We start from the raw sequence: 15,592 nt of genomic DNA on the forward strand, positions 1-15,592 counted from the left end.
AGTATCAAAATCTTAAGGTATCCAAGGTATTGGCCTTACCTGGAGCATGTGCTTAATTCCATATCAAGTTAGCTCCCTCCAGCAGTGGAGTTGCTGGTTTTTAGGACTTTCTTTGTTCTTTTAGAACTACCAAGTTAATAGAAACTGAGGGAGGGTGTTGTGCTCTAAATTATTTCACCCAGCCACTTTGTTATTGAACATGAAGACCTTTTTCTTTTTTTATTTTTAAGACTTTTTTCTTTTTGATACAATGGCCATCTTTATAAAGCTGTCCTTTGTTAACATTTGTATCAGTTTCCTAAGCCTGTTCATAAAAAATTACTGTGGGGCGCCTGGGTGGCTCAGTGGGTTAAAGCCTCTGCCTTCAGCTCAGGTCATGATCCCAGGGTCCTGGGATCGAGGCCCACATCGGGCTCTCTGCTCTGCTGGGAGCCTGCTTCCTCCCCCTTCTCTGCCTGCTTCTCTGCCTACTTGTGATCTCTGTCTGTCAAATAAATAAATAAAAATTCTAAAAAAAAAAAAAAAAGAACATGGAGTTGACCTCTTTAAAAAAATAAAAATAAAAAAAATAAAAAATTACTGTAAGCTTGGTGGTGTAAAACAACAGAAATGTATTCTCTCACAGTTCAGGGAACCAGAAGCCAGAAATCAGAGCATTGCCAGTGTCAATTCCTTCTGGAGACTCTAAGGGAGAATCTATTCTATGTCTCTTTCTTAGCTTTTAGTAGCTGCTGCCAGCAATCCTTCGCATAGCAGCAATCGTCCAATCTTTGCCTCTGTCGACACATGGCCCTCTTCCCAGTGTGTCTGTGTACCTGAATTTCCCTCTCCATTCATTCTTTTTTTTTTTTTTTTAAGATTTTATTTATTTATTTATTTGACAGAGACAGAGAGAGAGAGGGAGAGAGAGACAGGTAGGCAGAGAGGCAGGCAGAGGGAGAGGGGGAAGCAGGCTCCCTGCTGAGCAGAGAGCCTGACACGGGGCTGAGATCATGACCTGAGCCAAAGGCAGAGGCTTAACCCACTGAGCCACCCAAGCACCCCTTGCCATTCATTCTTTTATAAAGACACCAGTCACTGGATTTAGGGCATGCCCTAATCCCATATGACCTCATCTTAACTACATCTTCAAAGACTCTATTTCCAAATAAGGTCACATTCTGTAGTTACACGTAGATATGAACTTTGGGGGACACTATTCAGTCCAGTAGACTATTCGTTATAAAGTATCACCCAAAAATCAGCACGATCTCTGTCTTGTGGATTAGGTGATCTTATGTGAAGATTGTTTGAAAATGAGTAGAATGCTAAAATGGCATTTAACTTTTTGTTATGATAATTCTTCAAGTTAAACTAGCTTACACTCTCTTTTCGGTTATTTTATTCACATTGTTAAGAAAAAAGAAGAAAGTCTGTGGACAGAAAGGGGTTGGCAGAGTCTTAACCTTCTCAACTCTGACTTGCATGTCTGCTTTTAATCTAGAGCCAAATAACTATCGAACCATGCATGGCCGGGCGGTAAATGGCAGCCAGTTGGGAAAGGATTACATCCAGCTGAAGAGCCTGTTGCAACCCATCCGGATTTACTCCAGAGCCAGTTTGTATGGCCCTAATATTGGGCGGCCCAGGAAGAACGTCATTGCCCTCCTAGATGGGTAGGTCATATTTTTTAGCAGTTCTTGTAAGACTATTCATAAATATAATGAATTAATGTATTTGTACTTTTCTGAGTTATTTGTGGTCTTAAGAAGGATGGAGAGACTTTTTTCATAGTAACTTCCCCACCTCTAAATCAGTGATTCTCCATCAAACAGCAGAAGAATTTTTCATCTCTCCAGGCTTTCCATAGTCAGCAGAAGGTAATGGGACTGGGGAAGGATATTGCAATCTTCTGGGCAGTTAAGAGGGGATTACATTCTCTTAAAAAGCACATGTAATATTATAGCATTTCATCACATTTTTATTTTTAAAAAGTCAAAATATTATTACTTTTTTCTTATAACCACTTATAGAAAGTAAAGCTTGACAAAACCCTGGCCAATATAGCTGGATTAAAAAGTTTAGAAAAACTAATGCTACTTGTAGATGAAAGCATTACTTAACTGATAGATTCATTAGAAGATATCCTAGAGAATTGTTACCATGTTTAATTGATTTTGACTGAATCTAATAATCATCTTTAAGCACTGGTTATGGATGAGTCACTATGTTAAATGTTCTGTGCCCAGTCCTGTTGCTGGGCCAGCCCAGATCGAATACAAGCAAGTTAGATTCAGTTATACAGGGTGGGAGGGAACATCTGAGGGAATGGTAGGAGGTAGGCTGAAATTGTATGTTGAATCCAGGACCTAAAGTGGAGATGTGACTAGAGCAGAAAGGGTGGGAACTATGATGTTGGGAGAGTTAGAAGTTCCCCTGGAGCACAGAGTATGCACCAAGGTGCACCTGTTATGTGCAATCCTATCATACTCTGAGATAGCTATAGTTATTCCTGAAAAATTGAAAGATGAGTACCAGTGAAGTGCACATTCCAAATGAGGTTAGATAAATGTTATACAAGTACAAACAGAAATTATCAGAGGAGAGAAACCTTGGCCAAACTCTATGATGGCCCTTGTGACTTGATGGCTCTTTAACTCTATCCTCCCTTTTGTGTTGGCTTAGTCTTAATCTAAGGTAATGAACATAGCAGACATTGCTGAAGGTTTGGGAAGGCACATGGATTAACACTGTAACAACATTAACAATCCAAAATTTAATTTTAGGCATTTTCCTTTTTACAAAGTATCCCTAAGCCCTTAGTTCAGCTCCTGTCCTTTCCCCCCATCTTTTTCATTTCTTTCCTTCTCTCTCAGGAGCAACTTCCCCTTTTTTTACACAGCAATTTCATGACGTTGGTCCCTATCCACAAATGCAGCTCTTAGTTTCCTTTTGCATACTTTCGCTGAACTTTGAAATTACTGTGTGTGTGTGTGTGTGTGTGTGTGTGTGTGTGTGTGTGATGGAGAAGGAGAGGCTGATTTCATTTTATGTGTTACAGTTAAGGGATAAGAACCACATGTATAGAACTTTATTAATACATAGTTCATAATACATAATAAAGCTAGGCCAGTAACTATCTTTTTAACCCATGTAGTTATTCTTTTGGATTGTCCTTTTTCTTTAATGATTTGATCAGTGTATTGTCATGGAACTGGCAATGCCCTCTCAGTAACATGACCTACAGGGTTAATCATTTATTCATCCTGAAAATGTTTCTTGAGTTAACTGCAATGTCCTGGGTATTATATTAGGAATTAGGATTGTAATAATAAACAAAAACAGATACTTTCTCTGCCCTCATGGAGCATGCAAAATGATGGGGGAGACATAGACATTAATTAACTGATCTTAAAACTAGAACAATACCAAGGAAAGTTACATGGTTCTATGAATGACTATAAGGGGTGGCATTTGATTAAGTTAGGAGGTCATGGAGTATGTGTGGGTTCCACTTCCTCATACATCCAAAAACTAACAGGACTCAAGAGACTAGAGAAAATCACTTAGGGAAAGGGAAGGTACTGATGAGCACTTTTTAAAATTTTATGTGTTGGAAAAAAATGGAGATTTATCTTTCTTAATGTGATTGTACTAAATATATAGTGAATTCTAACTTGAAACACATAAACATTCCCAGCAACTCAACCAACAATAACAAAAATGTCAGCACTCTAAATTACCAGCTCTGTAGTATTTTCCAGTACTCCTGGTTATACATATATAATTTTACATAGTTACGATCATTCTATATGCATCATTTTGAGTTCTGCATTTTTAACTCATTGCTTTATATTGCCCTTTTTTATTTCTACATAGTTCTCATATTTGTCATTCTTAATAGCAATAAGAGATCCCATTGCATTAATGTACCGAAGTCTGCTTAAACGTTCCCTCACTGTTGGGCATTTGGGCTGCTTCCAGTTTTTGTCTGTAATATATAGCACAGCTATAAACATCTTTATACAAATAGGTTTTTTATTTCTTTTGAATTATATCCTTGGGCTATATTCCAAAAAGTTGTGTTTCTGGGTCAAAGAACATGGTAATTTTTATGGCTTTTATATTTGTTGCCAAATTTCTTTTCAGAACAACTTCACCAGGTTGTAGGGCAGCAATGTATTAGTACATCTTTTCCCCCAATACCCCACAGCAGTGATTATAGTCATTTTTTAAAAATTTACTCTATTTTAATTAATGCAAGACTGTGCCTCATGACTCTTTAAATTTGAATTCTGTTAACTATGAAAGGAATTGAACATCTTCCAAAACCTTATGTTGTCTCCTTTCCCCTATCCCAGGTTTGGTTAATAACACTATAACCATTTTGCCTGAGGTGCAGACCAGGAGGCCATTTTATATTCATTCCTCTCCTTTTTCACATAGTCCATTAGTTAATTATTAACTTCTGTTATTTCTGACTTCTTAGTATCACTCACATCCCATCTTCTTTTCAATTTTATTTTAAATCTTATCCTTCTTCTTCCTGAATGGTTTCTCTATATCTAGTCTCAGACTCTAATAATTTCTCCATATAGATTTTCTGAGTAGTTTTTTTAAAAAATACAACATGTGGTCAGATCTCTCTTGCTTGAAGTCCGGATGTTTTCACAAGCACTCCTGGCTTATAGGGTCCAGTGACTGCCTCACTTTGCAGCTAGTAATCAGCTATACCTCTGTGCACAGCCTGCCCTTAGCTACATCAAAGTATATGTAAATTTTGGGAGAGGTTAGACACTTTTTACCTTTGCCCCTTTTTATTTTGTGTTATTTTCTTTGGAATATCACTCTCCTCTCATTTTTCCTCCTCCCAATAAGTGTTCTCTGACATTCTCAGGCAGGATTTTTTATTACCTCCTCTGTCCTTATAATAGCATTTTGTTTTTTGTTTTTTGGGTTTTTTTGCTAGCACTTATCAAACTATTGATAAATTATTTATTTAAATATCTGCCTTCCCTGGTAGACTGTGGACTAGGACCAGGACCTCGTCTGTTTTATTCATTTAGCCTCAGAACCTATGAATATAGTAGGTGTCTTATAAAAGCTTGTTGAGTGAATACTATCTTATTCAACAGATGGTTCTAAATTCCTCGATTTGAATGTGATCAGTATGCACAAATGTGATTGTGAAGCATTGTAAATCATTATATAGTGATTTAAGTAAATTGTGGTAATTTGTGTAAATCTTTATATTTAGCTTCAGTTTTAGAGAACTAAGCTTTTTTACTTAGGTAGTTACAGGACTAAACAGAATTATCTTCCCAATTAGGATAAAACTCCAGTTTGACAGAGATAGAATCTTCATGTTTATTTCTTCAGGACTAGCATGTGGGAAGTACCTAATAAAATGCTTGTTTTATTATTTTCATTTCCTCATTTGTGAACTGGCCATTTTAGTCAGTGATTTTTTTTTTTTAAAGATTTTATTTATTTATTTGTCAGAGAGAGAGAGAGAGAGAGTGTGTGTGTGTGCAAGCAGGAAAGCAACAGGCAGAGGGAGAAGCAGCCTCCCTGATGAGCAAGGAGCCCAATGTAGGACTCCATCCCAGGACCCTGGGATCATGACCTGAGCTGAAGGCAGACACTTAATGACCTGAGCCATGCCTGGCTCAGTAGTCAGTGAGTTTTTCTTTTAATCTAAAAGGGTAAGAATTGGTTTTTAGGGTTATATCAGTTTTCTGTTTTTCTTTCATAATCTTGTACACATCATCTATATAATGACAATTTTATCTTTATCTGTTGCTTTTCTTATTACTTTGAAACATGTTTTTATTGTTTCAAAAGTTCATTTTTATTAAAATTGTTCTTGTCTGCGTTCTTATTGATAGTCTTTTCTGTTTCTTCCCTTACACATTTCATTTCCATCTAGGCTTCCTAAAGTTTAAATTTTCAGTGTTAGGCTCTTTTAAGTTATTTGGAGTTTGTTGCTGTATCTGCTATAGAGTAAGGAGCTAATCTATTTTTGCTGATGTGGCATGTCAAGAAAAACAGAAATTCATGGAAAGTGTGTTTATTGGGCCTTTTTTGAGGTCTTTACGTCCTAGTGAGATGACTACTAAATTTCCTCTCAATAAATATTTATTGAATACCTACTTTGTATTTGAGTAGAGAGAAGAAAATTCTAGGTAGAGATTCTAGGTCATGTTTGTCAATGTCCTGAATCAGAACTAAGGGTAAAGCATTTGAGGAATAGAAGGATGGGGAGTATAGTGAGCAAAAAGAGAGTGGTAGAAGGTGAGAACACACAGATGGGCTAGGACAGGATCATTACTGGACTATGTATACCATGGTAAAGAAGTTGTGTATTTTATTCTATAAGCAATGGAAAGCCATTACAGAGTTTTTGTAAGAGCAGTGACATACTCTAAAGTCTGCTCTATTCTCTGTGCCAAATAGGTTTCAAGGTACAAAAGTAAGGGGTCAAAAGAGCTCAGTAGGAATTCCATTTCATTACAAGATGATGGTAGACTGGGTTAAGGTAATGGCAGAAAAGATAGAGAGAAATTAGGGTAGATATGATTTATTGATGGATATCTCAGTAAAGTAGGGGTGAGAGAATTAATAAAGGATGACTTCCTCCTTTTGGACAGTTAATATCTCTCTTTCAAGGGCCATCACATGCAGAAAAGGGAGCTTTTCAAAAAGAAGTGACACAAAGCTGAACATACTTTCATATTCAGGGAATACTATCCCTGGAACAACAAAAGATGGCTTTAAAAAATATTGGGTGTGCTTCATCTTCAGGAGAGTGACCTGAGCACAAGTTCCATTTCCTCTTGGAACTACCATCCCAACTCCTATTAAAAATTGGCAAAGAATAAATCCATAATAACAAACACACAACAGAGGGATCATAAGCAGGTGAGAGATTTTTGACAGATTTCTCTAAGACAGTAAGCAGATGGAAGGCTGTTGACAGATTAAGCAGAGTGAGGAAGTAGCAACCCAGAAAACATAGGCTCTGGGAAAAGATAGCTAGTCCACCTAACAGATAGCCTCAGAGTCAGGAAGGGTTGGGGTGAGAAAGGGGGACCAAGCCAAGGGGTTTATATAAAAGTCTGTCTGCAGTGGAACTACACTTGCAGCTCAGCTTTCCCCTCCATCATTTTAAGTCCTCTACACTGCCCATACAGAGTAAGGACAGCTCAATCTCTCCAACCCAAGATTTAGAAGCCTTCACCAAAGAAATTGAAGGGATTGCCTAGGGATAAGCTAGTTTCCCTAAAATGGAGTTGATCCTGCATAGTAAATCACTGAGATAAAGCATATACCCTAGCCCAAAGGCTGTCTGTGCCCTACCTTACTCCCTTTCTAAAGTGAAGTGTGTTGGTGAACAAGCTCTGCCCACAAAATAGAGATCCCAGTGAAAGGAAAGACTTATCTAAAAAGCCTAAATATTCAACAGCTGAGAAAAATCTGTACCTGCTACCTAGAAGAATCTACTTAGTCCTCACTTGTTAAATATGGATAGCCAAAGATCACAAGTCTTAAGAAGGAAACCAGTAGCATGGAAAAGAAAACCTAAGATAAATAAATTAAAAAACTGACCCAGAAGAATTATAATTCAAGATCAGAATTTTAAAAATAAAAATTTGAAATTAATATTCTTATAAAGATATGGGAAGATATTGTATTTACCAAATAAAAACACATTTCTAGGGGCGCCTGGGTGGCTCAGTGGATTAAGCCGCTGCCTTCGGCTCAGGTCATGATCTCAGGGTCCTGGGATTGAGCCCCGCATCTGCCTCAGCATCCCTGCTGAGCAGAGAGCCTGCTTCCCCCTCTCTCTCTGCCTGATTCTCTGCCTACTTGTGATCTCTCTCTCTGTCAAGTAAATAAATAAAATCTTAAAAAAAAAAACAAAAAAACAAAGAAAAACACATTTCTATGGAAAAAAAGGTACAAAGAGAATAAAAAGATATTTTTTAAAACTAAACTTACAATTACTGAAATTAAGTCCAGTGAAGTTTAGACAGTGATTTCTTAGGTACATCACTAAAAACATAAGTAAAAAAAGAAAGCATTGATTAATTCGACCTCATCAAAATTAAGAAGTTTTGTGTATCAAATGATACTATCAAGAATGTGAACACACAGAATGGGAGAAAATATTTGCAAGTCATATATCTGATAAGTGACTTGTAGCCAAGATATACAGTAAAAACTCTTACAAATTAACAATAAAAAGACACTTACCCCATTTTAAAAATGAGCAAAAGGGACTTGCACAGACTTTTCTCCAGTGAAGGTATGCAAATGTCCAGTAAACACAAGAATGCATGCTTAGTATCATTAGTCATTAGGGAAATGCAAATCAAAATCACAATAAGATACCACTTCATATCCATTGAGATGGTCAAAATAAAAAATATAAGCAAGAATAAATATTTGAGAAAAGAAAAAGAAAGCATATTGGAGAAGACTTGGAGAAATTGGAAATTTCATTCACTGCTGGTAGGACTGTAATATGGTACAGCTGCTTCAGAAAACAGTCTTGTAGTTACTCAGAAAGTTGAACACAGAGTTACCATTATGATTAGCAATTCTACTCCTAGCTATATACCCAAGAGAAATGAAAATGTATGTTCATAAAAATGTGTATAAATATTCATAGTGGCATTATTCATAATAACCAAAAAGTAGAAACAACCCAAATATCCATAATTGATGATTGGATAAATAAAAAGTGGCATATCCATACATCGGAATATTATTTGACAATAAAAAGAAATGAAATACCAATACAGGTTACAACATGGATGAAGCTTGAAAATGTTATGCTAGCAGAAAGAAGCCAGTCGCAAAAGGACCCATATTGTATGATTTCCTTTATATGAAATGAACAGAATAGGCAATCGATAGAGATGAAAAGTAGATTAGTGGTGGGTCAGGGCTGGTGGAGATTGTGGGGAAATGAAAAGTGACTCTTCATAGGTACAGGGTTTCTTTCTGAAATTAAATATTCTAGAATTAGATTGTATTAGTGCTTCCACAACTCTGTAAATAACTATTGAGTTGTACACTTCAAGTGTACATTAAATAAATTTGTATCAAATCATATCTCTAATAAGCTCTTAAAAGAGTCCAATAAAATAATTGGAAGAGAAAATCTCCCATACACAGAGCTTTAGACAGACATAGAAAATTTGAGATAAAATGTTACTAATATAGAGGATCATTTCAAGATACTCATTAGCTGTCTCACAGAAGATCCAGATCCAGAAATAAAGAAGAAAATTATGGTTACTGAAAGGAAGGAAAACTTTATCAACCTTTACAATGTAAAACTAAAAAGACAAGTGACAGAAAATAGATGGTAGAAATGGAGAGAAGAAATCATATAATGTATGTGGAGTCAGACAATATTGTCTAAACCATTGAAATAATTGATAGGGAAGTGGAGAAATGGGGTCTCAGTTAACCAAGAACAATGAATTAACTCTTGGTTAGAAAGACTTATGGTACCATTTCCTTAAATGTGCTCTGGAGAATATCAGTTTTGCAGAATATTAACATTATGTTGGAGGAGGAGAGATAAAACATTCTATGGTCCAATAATTCGGAGAAATACTGGGATACACAAATGTTCTGAAACACTTCCTGGCACCTTTACTACATTAGTTTACATTCTGAATCACCAAGAAGGAGAGTTAGCATGCCCAATTTCTTACATTTATTTGACCAGAGTCTTATTTTCAGAACCATCTTGAGAGACTAGCGTTCCAAGAGCATGTCTGGACAACTTGGAATGTGAACCCTGCTTTGGGGGAGGGATGGTGATAGAGCAGACAATAACAAAAGAATTATCATTTAGAGAGTTTGGAACCTGGATTGCATTAACAGTCTTGTTATCAGTGCACTTGCTTCCATTCTTGACTTCTCTAATCTATTCACTACTCAGGTATCAGAAAATCTTCTGCAAACATATAATTCACACAACATAAGTCTCTTGCTAAAGACTCTTAATGACTTTTCATTACTTTTAGAATAAAATTCAATCTCCCTACTGCTGCTTACCTCTTCATTCTTATCTTCTTCAGTTTTTTCTTTTTCTCACTTCACTCATGCCTCATTGGCTTGGTATGTGCTAGGCTTCTCTTTACTTGGGGACCTTCACATATGTTCTTCCTTCTAGAGTGTTCTCCCTGCTTGCCACATGGCTAGTTTCTCCTCATCTATCAGAGACCTTCCTTGAGTAATTGATCTAAGTAATTCTTTATCAACACACTCTCTTGGTTCTCTTTTTAGCATTTATCACAATATAAAACTACATATTTATTGTATGTTTATTTGTTGGTTAAAGACGACAAACTCCGTGAGGGTGGGAAGTATGTCTGTTGTATTTACCAGTGTATAAGCAGTGCCGGCAGTAAGTCTAATGCATAGCAGGTACTCAAATGTGTTGAATGAGGGAAAAATGGAAGTTATTCTAACATTCTACAGAGGTGCTAGTGGAATATTCTAACCTGAACCTGTGTTAGAACAGAAAGCTAGACAGGGTCTTTAGCTCCCATGGCAGCCCAAAAAGCTGTGGAAAGTATTCTAATCTGGGCAATGAGAATAAAAGCAAAAGACAATTAGGCAGCAAAAAATGGCCTCCTCCATCACAGCAGACCACATGATTTATGTTATATGCTCAATGGTCTACCAACCAGAAACAGAAAAATTTCCTTTTTATATCCAGAATTTCTTTTTTTTACAAGCAAATTTATTTTATTTTATTATTATCAATATCATTATTTAGAGCAAGAGAATGTGTGTGTGGGAGCTGGGGTGGGGGGCGGTGGGGAGGAGGGGCAAAAGGGAGAGAGAATCTGAGCAGGCTTCACGCCCAGTGTGAAGCCTGACATAGGGCTCATTCTCAGAGCCCTGAGATCATGACCTGAACTAAAATCAAGAGTCGGACGCTTAACCAACTGAGCCACCCAGGTGCCCCAAGCAAATTTATTTATTTATTTATATTTTCAGGTTTTTTAAATTTTAAATTCAATTAATTAACATATAATGTATTATATGTTTCAGGAGTACAGGTCTGTGATTCATCATTCTTATATCCAGACTTTCTGTCTTTAGTTGTGTCTAATTCTTCTTCTAAGTGGAAGACTGATTTTTAGATTCCACTTGTACTTAAAGCATAGATAGAATGAAGGCTGTATGGGTGGATAAGGATGAAAGCTTCTCTATGTTCCTATTACTGGGCTCCCATTATGACTTTTATGGGCCGTAAGTATTTTTTACTTCATGAGTCCCCTCCTCCATAAAGACATTAAAACAACAACTATTTTTCTACTATAGTGAGTAGGATTGGGGAAAAGAATAGCAAGATGGTGAAGAGCATGCACTTTGCAACTAGATGAGATCCAGGACAGTGACTCACTAGGTCATCTTGAGGAATTGTTTAATGTCTGTAAAATTTGTCTTTTCATCTGTCAAGTGGGACTTACTAAATTACCTATTTCTTAGGTTTATTATAGAGTTAAATAAAGTGCTCAGCACAGTTCCTGGCACAGTTGACACATAAAAGAATATCAACCACTATTGTTCAGAAGAACAAGTATATTTCAAAGTTGAAAAGGCAGGTTTTTTCCCTTTTTTTTTTTGTTTGTTTTTGCACATAACTTTATGTAGCTTTGCAAGAAGTTTAGAGAATTGAGTGCATATAGGAACTAGAGATTATCTACAATAACATGCCAGGATAATGAGCAGAATCACAGCTCTAACTCCTGTGTAGAAACCACCACATTCTCATTTGGAGTGGGAAAAATGCACAGCTGGGGACAGTTTGGTGTACAGAGTAATTATTACAATGTTATTCCTAATAATTGTTCTGTTTTATTTCAACTGTGGAAGAGTTATATGACTTGACCAAACTACAGGAGGAGAGAACAATTTATTTCTCTTAGTTCATAAGAAAAGAGTTTTCATCTCTGCCTCTAGAGAGAAAAGGCCCCCAGCAGCTGTTTAGTACTCATTAACAAGGAAGCATTGGCTACTGCAACAGTCTGCTCCCTAGCTAAGCACTGTGTTAGTGACTACAACTTTCAAACTTGCTTTCTTCCCGCCCCACCCCCCCGCCCGAGGAAAGGACTTCTTTCCTGATTAGAGAAACAACCTAATTCTTTCCCCAAATCCAAGGTAATCAATTATTCCCATTATGATGAAGATGTTTCTCTCTTCCTCCAATGTCAGAGAAGTCAGATGGGGTTAGAAAGAATATTGGAGGAGGCTGGAGTCCTGGGATATAGACTTAGATTTGACACAGATATTCTTCCTCTCTTTCTTTTTTTTCCATTTATTTATTTATTTTTTTTTTTTTCTTCTACTTTCCCTTAGAACCCTACTCTCTCCTCCAAGAATGGCTTACCCTAACAGGCACTACTAAATCAAAATCTGTTGAAGGTGTGGCCCATGGTCCTCCTCCTGCATTAGAAGAACCTGGAGAGTTTCTTAAAAATGCAGCATGATTCTTAAGCTCCAGCCTAGACCTACCAAACCAGAATATGGTGAGATGAGACCTAGATTTTGGATTTTGAACGGCAACTCCAAGGAATTCTTTGCACACCAAAGCATAAGAACCACTGCCCTATAATATAGGCAGAGTGGGTTTTATTTGTATTTTACAGATCAAGGAATGGAGATGCACAGATATTAAATTTTTACCAAACTCACATTTTTTTCAGTGCCAACAGTATGCCAGGCAGTAGCCTTACTTCTTCATGCATGTTATCTTGTTAATCTTCACAAGGCCTTGAGAAGTAGGTGCTGTTCCCTCCATTTGAAATGGTTTAGAGAGATTAAACGAGGTACCCAAGGCCACATAGCTAGTAAGCTGTGGAGCCAAGTCCTAAATCAGGTAACTTTCTGACTCCTAGGCCTGTGGTCTTTCTACTGTGTGGTGCTATTTTCTTGAATCTTTGTTTTTTAACAAAGCCACATGGTCTGGCATACTAGAAAAAAAATATATAACCCTTTTCTACCTTAGTTCCACTGTGTTCACACTCCTAGACTCAGATTCATACCAAGGCTTGAGCTTTTGGAAAGTTTAGTTTTACATGTGAAATTTATCATGACATCTTGATGCATTTTTCCTCCTTCCTATCAGGCTCCACAGCCAGGGCAAATCATATCAGGTACCCTTCTTTGCTTGTATCCAAGTCTTTAGGACTTCCTTAGCAGCATTTTAGACTGTCAAGACATGTCTATAATACTATTCCCCTAACCAGCGCCTTCCAGCTCCAGCCATAGCCTTCCAGATCTGTTTCAACATCGTCTCTCATCATCCCCCACCCCCTGCCATTTGCCTTCATTTTAATCAAACAAACTTGTTTTGTCCTTTATGTATTATTACCTCCCATCTGCCTCCATTTTGTTTCAAACATTTTGTTATAGCCTCCCTCCTTTTAACTCCCCATTAGCAGTAAATAGACTTCATCCTGGGGGCCAGTTCTAGGTAATAGTGTCTGGTACCCTGATTTGTAGGTCAATTCTAAGGTTAATGAGACAATATTGAGATCTATTACCAATATCTACCATGGGCTTCAAAAAAGGGGACAGCACTACACACATCACTAATTGCTATCTCTGCATAGTTAAAACAAGGGCTTTAGACTCAGAACTGGGTTTGAATTTCAGCTCTGCAACTTATAACCTGGGTGATCTTGAGCACAGTTCTTTATCTATAAAATGAAAGTGATAATACAACCTTACAGTGTTCTACATTATATAAACCACTTACCAAATGCCTGTCAATCAGTATATAGTAGCTAACTTATTTTTTTCTTTCTTCATTCAAGATTGCCCTTAAATTAAATCTCATGGATATAAATTTTATTGGCAAGAAAGATTGGTTGAAGAATCTCATCCATCTCAAATTCCATTATATTAAAAGCTCTATAAATCTATCAAATTGACGGAATAATAAGGTAGAAGGAAAGCCTAAATAGAGAGCTGCACTAGCAATTAAAGTCAATGAACATATAGCCATGCTATTTATCAGCTTACTGCCAATGTAATATTATATATAAATAGGGGTAGGGAGAAAAAGGGAAGGAAGGGAGTGAAAGGAAGAGGAAGGGAATGAGGGAAAAAGAAAGAGAGAAAGAGAGAGAGAAGAGATTAATATATCATTTGTTCTATGCAGTACCTAGTTTGTATAGCTCAATATAGAACTAGCCATGGAAGAGCAAGTGGCTTTGGACCAAATGGATGATGCCTGGTTTGCCATAACTCAAGATGAATAATTTCCTCACAGGTTTTTCCTAGGCTTTGTGTAGAATGGCTGTCACTTCTTATTCATGCTAGTTACATAACCAAAGTTCTCTTTGTGGACAAGGGAAAAAAGATCAGACTACCACTCTCTTATTGAAGGTTTTACTCATTTAAAAATCCAGTTCCTTGTGAAGGATTTATCCTCCTTCCTGGGAGCAAAATTCAGACTCCAGATTTTAGGGTTGCATTCTGTGGTCCAGAAGTAGAAATCAAACCCCAAAGACCATGAATAAAGATGTGCCTTATTATAAGAGAGAGCTGTGATATGCCCTGGGAGAGAAGGTTCAACAATATTTCAGATACGTCATATGTGCAGGTGGATAACAAAGGAAAGAAATTCTCCCAGATTTGGGATCTCTTGGGGAAGGAAAAGGAACTTACAATGAAAGGGGATATTTTGTTCTTTTCTGTAGCAGCAGATTGTCTCCAATGGGAAAGATCCCCCAATACTGAGAGGTCTGCCTGGCACTGGCTAATTTCCTTTGATACAAGTCTCTGCCCTTTGACTCTCTTACCCTTCTTTGCATGACTGGATGTCAGCATCAGGGCAGACATCTTCTGTTCTCTGGGATAATCATCCGGGATTTCTGTCTTCATAATTCAGATATGGAGACATCCAACCTTGGAAAACCAAGATCTTGCCCTTTTTGTTATTCACATCCTGGGTCATCTTTTACTTGTACATTCATTGACCTAAATCTAGGGATTAGAATGGAAGTGGATGGCTGAAAATCCTTGGATAATACAAGACACTAAACGGAATTCCACTTTCCCAGAGGTATTTCACTCCTGACAGCACTAGTCTGTGTGCATGTTATTCCACCTTTAATATTACTATTGTGGAGCATTCTGCAGCTGTGTTGAAGTTACTCATTTATGTGGTTTGGGCCAGTTTCTGAGAAACAGGCAGAATGAGAGAGCAGAAGAATCCATCAATGTTAGATCTGAACAAAGAAAATTATGATATTTTTGGACTTGTTGTCTTCCACATTGCCAATATAGATATAAAAATAAAGGATAGAAATGATACAGATTACAGGGTAGTTATAGAGAGTCCTAATTTTCAGGGAAGGGGCATGGAAATGGGGAGAATTCCCCAAACTCATTGACTTAAAATGTCTCTCCCTTGGGGTGTTATCTAATTGTTTTCCTTTATGTGTTATTTCTGTGTTGTTTTCTCTTTCTCTGTATTAAAAAAAAATCATGTCAAAGACTTCTGAAAACAGAACATTTGCTCATTTGAGATGAGTTCTTTACACTTCTCAAAAAACAAGGGTATCTTTGG

General features: G+C 37.1%; 1 protein-coding gene across 3 annotated transcripts in view; it reads left to right on the plus strand.

Moving 5' to 3' along the window:
• The window catches only part of HPSE2 (heparanase 2 (inactive)), a gene marked incomplete at both ends in the record, with an annotated part of 697,942 nt that overhangs the window by 452,664 nt on the left and 229,686 nt on the right, over nucleotides 1-15,592 (plus strand). For all 3 annotated transcript variants that reach the window (XM_080823263.1, XM_080823264.1, XM_080823265.1), the window contains one exon: nucleotides 1,484-1,655. In XM_080823263.1, the coding sequence (XP_080679389.1) occupies nucleotides 1,484-1,655 (172 nt within the window). The remainder of the gene's footprint in view (nucleotides 1-1,483; nucleotides 1,656-15,592) is intronic.

The sequence above is a fragment of the Martes martes genome (assembly GCF_963455335.1).
Source record: "Martes martes genome assembly, chromosome: 14".
NCBI lineage: Eukaryota > Metazoa > Chordata > Mammalia > Carnivora > Mustelidae > Martes > Martes martes.